This window comes from Suricata suricatta, chromosome 17, assembly GCF_006229205.1.
Source record: "Suricata suricatta isolate VVHF042 chromosome 17, meerkat_22Aug2017_6uvM2_HiC, whole genome shotgun sequence".
NCBI lineage: Eukaryota > Metazoa > Chordata > Mammalia > Carnivora > Herpestidae > Suricata > Suricata suricatta.
In genome coordinates, this window is record NC_043716.1 from 56,069,723 (window position 1) to 56,076,834 (window position 7,112).

The window sequence follows — 7,112 nt, forward strand, 5'->3', positions numbered from 1 at the left end:
GGGCCATGGGGACGCGGGCGGCGGCGGGCGGGGGGCGCGGAGCTACAGCCGCGGCGCCTTATATCTGCGGCCGGCGGGGCACGGGGGCGGACGCCGAGCACCTGTCGAGCCTCCCCCTCCCAGACCGAGCAGCCTTGCGGGGCCAGCGCCCCCGCGCGTGTCGGGGACCGGGTGCCCGCATCGTCCCCGCCCCTACCGGCTCCCTCTGCCCTTGGTCGTGCCTGGATAGAGCCCCAGCAGGAGCAGGGGCAAGCGGGACTGCACCGAACCCCCACCCAGCCCGAGGGCGCGTCGCCTGTTAAAGAGTTACTCCTTAGAGGTTCTCCGCGCTCAAGGCTGGGGAGAGAGCCACTGTGCCCCAAGGACACTTTGTCTTGCCCTAGAGGTACTGAACTCAGGGCCAGGGCTCCTTAAGGAGACATCAAAGCCTAGGTGGGCCTGGGGGCCACACTCTGTCCCACAACCCTTCGGGAAGGTTCTACTATCAGGGCTACTACTGCTGGGGTCCTTTAGAAAGAGGGGGCAGCAAAGCTGGGCCTAACCTGGGGAAACCAGACCCAGGGACAGCCCACCAGAATCCAGAAGCCCTCCCACCCAGCTCCGCCCCTGCCACGGGTGGCCTCAGGAGCCCCGGGCGCTTGGTGAGCACCTGTGTTCTATAGGAGATGAATCAGACCCAGTCCCTGCCCCAAGCCACAGACAAATGGGAAAACAGAGCCACCCCCACTGGAGGGCAAGCAGAGAGCTCCCGGAAGGGGGGGTGGGAGGAGCCGGCGCCTCCTGGAGGAGGGCCAGCCGGCTGAGGTTAGGGAGTCCTGAGGGGAGAGACAGGGCTGGATGTGGGCAGGGCCTGGTGGGCAGCTACCTGTTCAGCGAAGGCCCAGGCTGGAGCCCAGGGCAGAAGAGTCCCGTCCCAAGTGGCAGGGACGTGGGAACAGCCTGCAGGAGGGGCTGTGACCTTGGGCAAGTTGACAACCCCTGGGAGGAGGCGAGGCTGGGAAGCCTGTGAGAGTGCCCTCAGGGTCCATGGACCCAGCATAGGGACCCATGCCCATGCCCGGTGTGCACTTCCTGTCACAGGAGAAAATGCCCCAGGCAGGGGAGGTGGGCTGTGGGCAAGCCACAGTGAGGTCAGGAGACCCCCGGGAGGGCCCTCGGCAGTGCCGACGACCACCTCTCCTCCTGACTCCCCAGACCTGAATCCAGACTTTGTAGACACAAAGACTCAAGAATACAGCTGCCCAGACCCCAGATGTAGCTTTGTTTGCAGGGCTGTGGGGGACACCCAGGAGGCTGAGCCCGGGCGCCCCTCCTTCCACTCAGACCCTAAACATCCTGGTCACGAGTCCTCCCCAGGGCAGATACCAGCATGGGGGGCCTGTGACCTCCAGCTTGGGTAAGGGTGATGGTTCCCAGGGCCTCCTTTCCTCTGGGCACAAGTCAGATGGGAAGCAGGGTGCCACACTGGTGACCAGGAGGCCACCCCTTCTGCATGAACTACCCAATCTCCTGCCCTGGGAGGTGAAGACAAGCAGTGTCCAAAGTGCTCAGCGACTGGCCACCCACTAGGCACAGGGCAGTGTCCATAGTAGGGGGGGGCGCGGAAAGTGTCCACTGAGAATAGACTGGAAGGAAGGAGCCAGTGCCAACGAACTCCATGCAGCTCACAGGGACACGGGGACATGTAGCCTGCAGAAGGCTCTGTCTAGAAGTAGTCAGGACTCTGGGGGCCCGCCCCCCACCAGGAGCTGTGGACTAACAGAGGTGTCCTCCCAAAGACTGTCCTTCCCTAGAGGACCTCAGACACCCGGGGACACAGATGTCCTTGACAGGACCTACACCGGGAGGTCACAGCCCCGACAAGCCAACTGGGTCACCAGCATCTACTCAGGGCGGCGTTTCAGCAGGAGGGACCGGGCAGCGGCTGCCAGCTGTGCGTGCTCAGAGGTCAGAGGCCCACAGATTACTGCAGGAAGGTGGCGGGGGTGGGGCGCGTGGGGCAGCTTCAAGCAGGCGAGAGGCCTGATGACGGGCTACAAGCCGTGGTCCTTCCTTTCTCCTGCTGGCACACACGCACAGCCCTGGGCCTTTGCGCCACGGCGCCTGTCAAGCCCCCAGAGCCAGTCACTGTTGCCCCAGGCTCCTCTGGCTGATCCCGCTCCTTCTCCCCCTGGGGTGGTGACTCAGGGCCTGGGTGGCCTCATCCAGATGTTTATTCATGAGTTTTCCTATCGCGGCTTGCCCAGTGGGGACGCAACAGTGCCAAGCAAACAGCGACCAGAGGCCTCCGGCAAGACTCTGGCAATTCAATGAGTTTTATTTATTGGATAAAAGTGTCAACACTTGATGGAAAACAAACGCAGCTCCAGTCCTCGCTTCAGCCCTGTCACAGCCCAGAGGGGCCGCGTCACTCCTTGAACTTCCACTCCTGGCGGCACATGGGGCAGTGCTGCTGCACCTGCTGCGCGTTGAGCCACTTGAGGATGCAGTGCATGTGGAAGCAGTGTGAGCACTGGCCCCACACCAGGGGACAGTCGTCGCCCGGCACCTTGCCTGCAGGAGGGACGGGAGGGATGTCAGACGACCTCGCCAGTGCCCTGCAGCCCTGGGGGGGTTTATGTCCTGAGCCTGTCACATGCTGGGTTTCAGGAAAGCCAGAAATCAGGAGCATTAATGTGACTCTGCGGTGTACCCCACAACAAAGGTCAGCAGCGGCCGCCTGGGACTCGATCTCCCCTCCCCTATGGGGGCTCAGCTCCAGGGAGGGCTCACCCATCTACAGACACACCACAGTTCCGCCACTTAACCTGCCACAGGAGGGTCACAGCGGGGCGGATGCATCTAGGTTCCCGCCCGCCAGAGCCACCCATCTGAAGAGTGAGCCGTTTCGGCCCAAGAAGAGGGGTGTGGGCTGAGGTTCCTTTCCCAGGCAGCGGGGACCCAGTGCAGGACTGGGAGGGGAGGGGCTGGGACCCAGCGGCGTTTCAGGTGTTGGTGTCGGCAGCTGAGCATGAGCGCAGAGCCACCTCCCACCTCCTTTTTGATTCTGGTCTGAAAAGGCCCGGCTCCATGGCCAGGAGCTGCAGCTGGGCACCCTGAGGACGGCCACACTGCCCGGAATCAGGACAAAAATGGGTCCCTCTGATTTCCGAGAACCAAGCAAATCCCATCAAGCAGCTGGCGCCAACAGAGTAGGACGACCTCGCACAGGCCTGGGTAGGGGTCGCCGCAGGCCTTGAGCGCTGTGGCTTGCTGCCTCCGCCCCTCCTGGGGTTGCCGTCCCCCCACCTCACTGCCCTGGGGGTCTGTCCACGTGTCACTGGTGCACAAACACGGGACCAGACAGGCCGGGGCCAGGACACACAGGACAACGTGTTGTGGCAGCAGCTGCCCTACGTGCAAGTCCGGGGGCTCTCCGAGCACACACACCGCCTCTGGACCCGTGACCACGGTCCTGCCGCCTGCCGCCAAACACAGGTGCACGACCCTGCGAAATCCTAGTCCCACCTGGGTCCGTTCCTCGCTGCCCGGGGCCTGGGAGCCCCCGCCTGGCGGACAGGAAGCCAGGGCACCCGGTGGATCGGGGCAGCTGGTGTGCGTGCCAGGCCGGGAACCTTCCGGGCCTACCGACAGCATCGGGTCCCCTGTCCCAGCGCAGCCCCCGCCCGCAGTGGCGCACGCACCCACCAAGTCAGAAGACAGCCACTGCTGTGCCTTGTTCTCCAAGTGTTTGCAGCAAAAAATCCTTTCTATAACAACACGTCACTCCCTTTCCCTTTCTGGACATTTTATGACAAAACCAGAAAACTATACACTTGGCAAATACGGAATTACTGAACTCACTCTGCCTCCCGCAAGCACGGAAGACGTGGGTGCCGGGGGGTGAGAAGGACCCCGTGCCAGGAGCTCACGTGGGGTGAGCCTGACTGAGATCCCATCCCACCCCCAGGGCCTTCCCAAGTCCAGCAGAACTTGGCTTGGAATCTCCTCTGAAATTAGAGTCGCTTTCAAAAAAAAAAAAAAAAGAGATACAAAACAGTGAGCAGGACCTAGGTCTTGGGGGGGGTGGTCCCTGGTAGCGCCCTGATGGGGGAGTACTGGCCACACAGTCCGCGTGAGGCAGGGCTAGGGTGGAAGGAGCCACTTCGGGTACTCAGTACGGTCCCCAGTACTCAGTAGCGCCCCCGCAGGCAGGCGGCCTGCCCCGGGCATCTGGCAGACACCTGAGCACTCAGCCGGTGACTCGCCCAAGAGCTCCCGGTGTCTGGACGGAAATCCTGTCATGAAAAGCTGGCTCAAGACCTTTCCTCCCAAAGCCCTCGGTGGGCAGGGAGCCGATTCATTACAGCCTCCTTCAGAAGCACCCATTTTAGCAGGAGAAACCCTGCGTCACGTCATCTGTATAAAGAGCACCTTGGACTGTCAAACGCTCTGCACGTGACCACCGGCTCTCACGGGGAACTTCAGGTCTGAAGACCAGACTCCTGGCCCCCTCCAGACTCTGGGGCGCCTGGGGGGCTCAGTCAGTTGGGCCGCTCGGGTCACGGTCTCATGGTTTGTGGGGTCTACCCCCCACGCCGAGCACTGCGCTGCCTGCTTAGGGTTCTCTCCCTCTCTGCCCCTCCCTTGCTCGTGGGAGCTCTCGCGCGCTCTCTAAATAAATAAAGAAATAAACTTTAAATCCGCCGCTCTCTGCGGCTGCAGGTCCACCCCCTGCACCCACAGAGCCGGCCCCCCAGTCGAGGGCAATGCTCTCGAGGACTTTTCTTTTCAGAAGGTAACCATCTGTTGCTTGGGAGGAAGCGGCAGATCCGCGCCCCTCCAGGCTCCCACAGCCTTGCTGTGTCCCTAAGGAAGTATTTAAGAGTGACTGAAATCAATGCCAGAAAAACCCGATCTCGTGTGTTACTATAAGTAAAACTTAATTTTGAGTAGAGCCAATCAATGATTTCCTAAGATCATATCCCACCTGTTGGATTAAATCAGAAAGGATTAAGTCCTGGGTGATGAGATTTCCTTTCAGCCAATGCAAATGTAAAATTAAATCTAGAAAAAAAACCTATCTGCACTAAATTCAGTGATCTGAATTTCACCGTAAGAACTAAAGCCCACAAAAAAGTCCTGGTAGCTCACAGGAAAGAGGGCCCTCAGCTTCCCCGCGCCCCAGTTTCCTCTTGGGACTGGTCCTGCCCCCCGGGGTCCACTTGCCTCTGTTGAAGTTCACTTGCATTTTGCTAAAAACTAAATTCACTGGTGCAAAAACCTGCTTTTGATTTAAAAATACACTCAAACATTTCTACCTCACAGAACATAACGGGGACAAAGATGAATCAAGAAACACCACAAAGGAGGGCGCCTGGGTGGCTCAGCTGGTTGGGAATCTGACTTCGGCTCAGGTCATGATCTCACGGCTGGTGGGTTTGAGCCCCGAGCTGGGCTCTGTGCTGACAGTTCAGGGCCTGGAGCTTCGGATTCGGTGTCTCCCTCTCTCTCACCCCTTTCCCCGCCCCCAGGCTGCCCTGGCCCCGTGTATTTCATAGCTGAGTCTGAACACGGAAAAGGCTAGGACGCTTTTTCTTACAAAACTTTTGGTGGGGGTCTCTGTAAAAACATGTGACCAAACCACTTGGCTTTCTTCTGTCAACTTTTTCTTGAGGAAAGGGATCCCAAAACCCAGGCACTTTGTGCAGGTATGTCCGGGGAGACACCAAGGCAAGGCGCCAGCAGACAAAGCTCAAGAGGGAGGGAACACAGGGGACACTCACAGTCCGGGCAGCAGCCATTAAAGGCCATCCGACAGATGCCACAGTTCTCGTCGTTGGCCACCCAGAGCCAAGTGGCCACGCCATTCCAACACTTAATCTTCACCTTCATGGCGGCGGCGCCTGGGAGGAAAGAGATCACCTGGCTACAGCATCTGGGCCCGCAGGGATCGGGAGCGGGCAGGAACCACGGCCCCGGCTGAGAAATCCAGAGGGCTGAGCACAAATTTGTCGGGGCCGTGTCGTCCTTGGGAGGACCAAGCACCCCAAAAGCAAGGCTCCCTACATTTTCAGAGTATCTGCAGAAACCGCAGTTTGCCCTACGTCCACCAAAGGCTTGTAACAATATTCGCAACGTGCCATACAGCGCTTTTCAAAGGCATGTGACTAACTTGAGGTTGGCAGATGAAGACCCCGACCCGGCTAACTAGGAGTTCACGCCAGGGAACGACCACTCAGCCCGCTCGGCCTGCGGCCCCGGTCGCCAGCTAGGCAAAATGTCCCCCTCCTCCCCCACCGCCGCCGCCGCCAAAAGGGGACCTGGTTGCTGGGTAGGGGGATGCGGAGCGCGCCGGCGGCTCAGGCTCAGTGAGAGAATGGGGCGCGGAGAAGGAGGCAAAGGCGGACGTGGGGAGACGGCGGGGCGCGGGACAGGGCGACGAGCGGGAAAGGGGTGAGGGCGCAGGGAAGCGGGGACGCGGGTTGAGAGCGCGGGGAGTGGGTGCACGGAAGGGGTAGGCGCGGGGAGAGGCTGCAATGCGCGGAGAAGGGATGAGGAGCAAGGGTGAGAGTGGGGGCGCGGGGAGAGGTCGCGCGGAAGGGGTGGGAACGTGGAGAGAGAGTGTGAGCCGGGGGAAGAGATGCGGGTTCAAGGCTCCGAGTGGGGAGGGGCGAGGGAGGGGCGACGCGCCCGGCCCGCCCCCAGAGTCGCGCTCCGCCCTGCGCTCTCGCACCTCCGCCGGCCTAACCGCGCGCTGCCCCGCCCGCCTTCCGTTGGCAGCGCCCGCGCGGGAAGGTATAAAAACGACCGCAGCCACTGCCCGGCACCTCAGTTGCGCCCGCCGAGCTCGCGCCGTAGCGCGCACGCGCCGCGCAGCCCCCACCGCCAGCCCGCAGCCAATCCCCGGCTTCTCAGAGGACTCGGCGCCGGAAGACACCGCGCGGCTCCGGAAGTGACGCTCCGGCGTGCTGACGCGCGGGCTCGAGCCAAGGCCGATTCCGCGCCCGCCATGGCCGACAAAATGGACATGTCTCTGGACGACATCATTAAGCTGAACCGGAGCCAGCGAGGCGGCCGCGGCGGAGGCCGGGGCCGCGGCAGGGCCGGCTCCCAGGGCGGCCGCGGCGGCG

General features: G+C 61.6%; 2 protein-coding genes across 5 annotated transcripts in view; one reads left to right on the plus strand and one right to left on the minus strand.

The window, feature by feature from the left end:
* Window positions 1–2,314: 2,314 nt before the first annotated feature.
* On the minus strand, window positions 2,315–6,855 carry ANAPC11 (anaphase promoting complex subunit 11). Of its 4 annotated transcripts, none has more exons than XM_029928404.1 (3): window positions 6,716–6,855; window positions 5,766–5,885; window positions 2,315–2,553 (listed from the first exon to the last, which is right to left on the minus strand). In XM_029928404.1, exons 2-3 carry the CDS (start codon window positions 5,872–5,874, stop codon window positions 2,408–2,410), a joined length of 255 nt encoding a protein of 84 aa, XP_029784264.1. In that variant the 5' UTR covers window positions 5,875–5,885; window positions 6,716–6,855; the 3' UTR covers window positions 2,315–2,407. The 4 variants fall into 4 exon arrangements, with proteins under 4 accessions (XP_029784264.1, XP_029784265.1, XP_029784266.1 ...); XM_029928405.1 differs by lacking the exon at window positions 6,716–6,855 and adding an exon at window positions 6,303–6,631; XM_029928406.1 differs by lacking the exon at window positions 6,716–6,855 and adding an exon at window positions 6,155–6,266.
* An 81-nt stretch (window positions 6,856–6,936) lies between these two features.
* Window positions 6,937–7,112, plus strand: part of ALYREF (Aly/REF export factor) — a 3,396-nt gene continuing 3,220 nt past the window's right edge. Inside the window, exon 1 of the mRNA XM_029928403.1 lies at window positions 6,937–7,112. This exon is cut by the window's right edge and continues 269 nt beyond it. Coding sequence (XP_029784263.1) covers window positions 6,992–7,112 — 121 coding nt within the window. The 5' untranslated portion in view covers window positions 6,937–6,991.

Excerpts from the sequence above, each read along its gene's own strand:
- ANAPC11 (XM_029928404.1), bottom strand. The coding sequence starts at position 5,874 with ATGAAGGTGAAGATTAAGTGTTGGAATGGCGTGGCCACTTGGCTCTGG. Across the intron at positions 2,554-5,765 it reads TAATGGCTGCTGCCCGGACT|GCAAGGTGCCGGGCGACGAC; the intron begins GTGAGTGTCCCC and ends TCCCTCCTGCAG.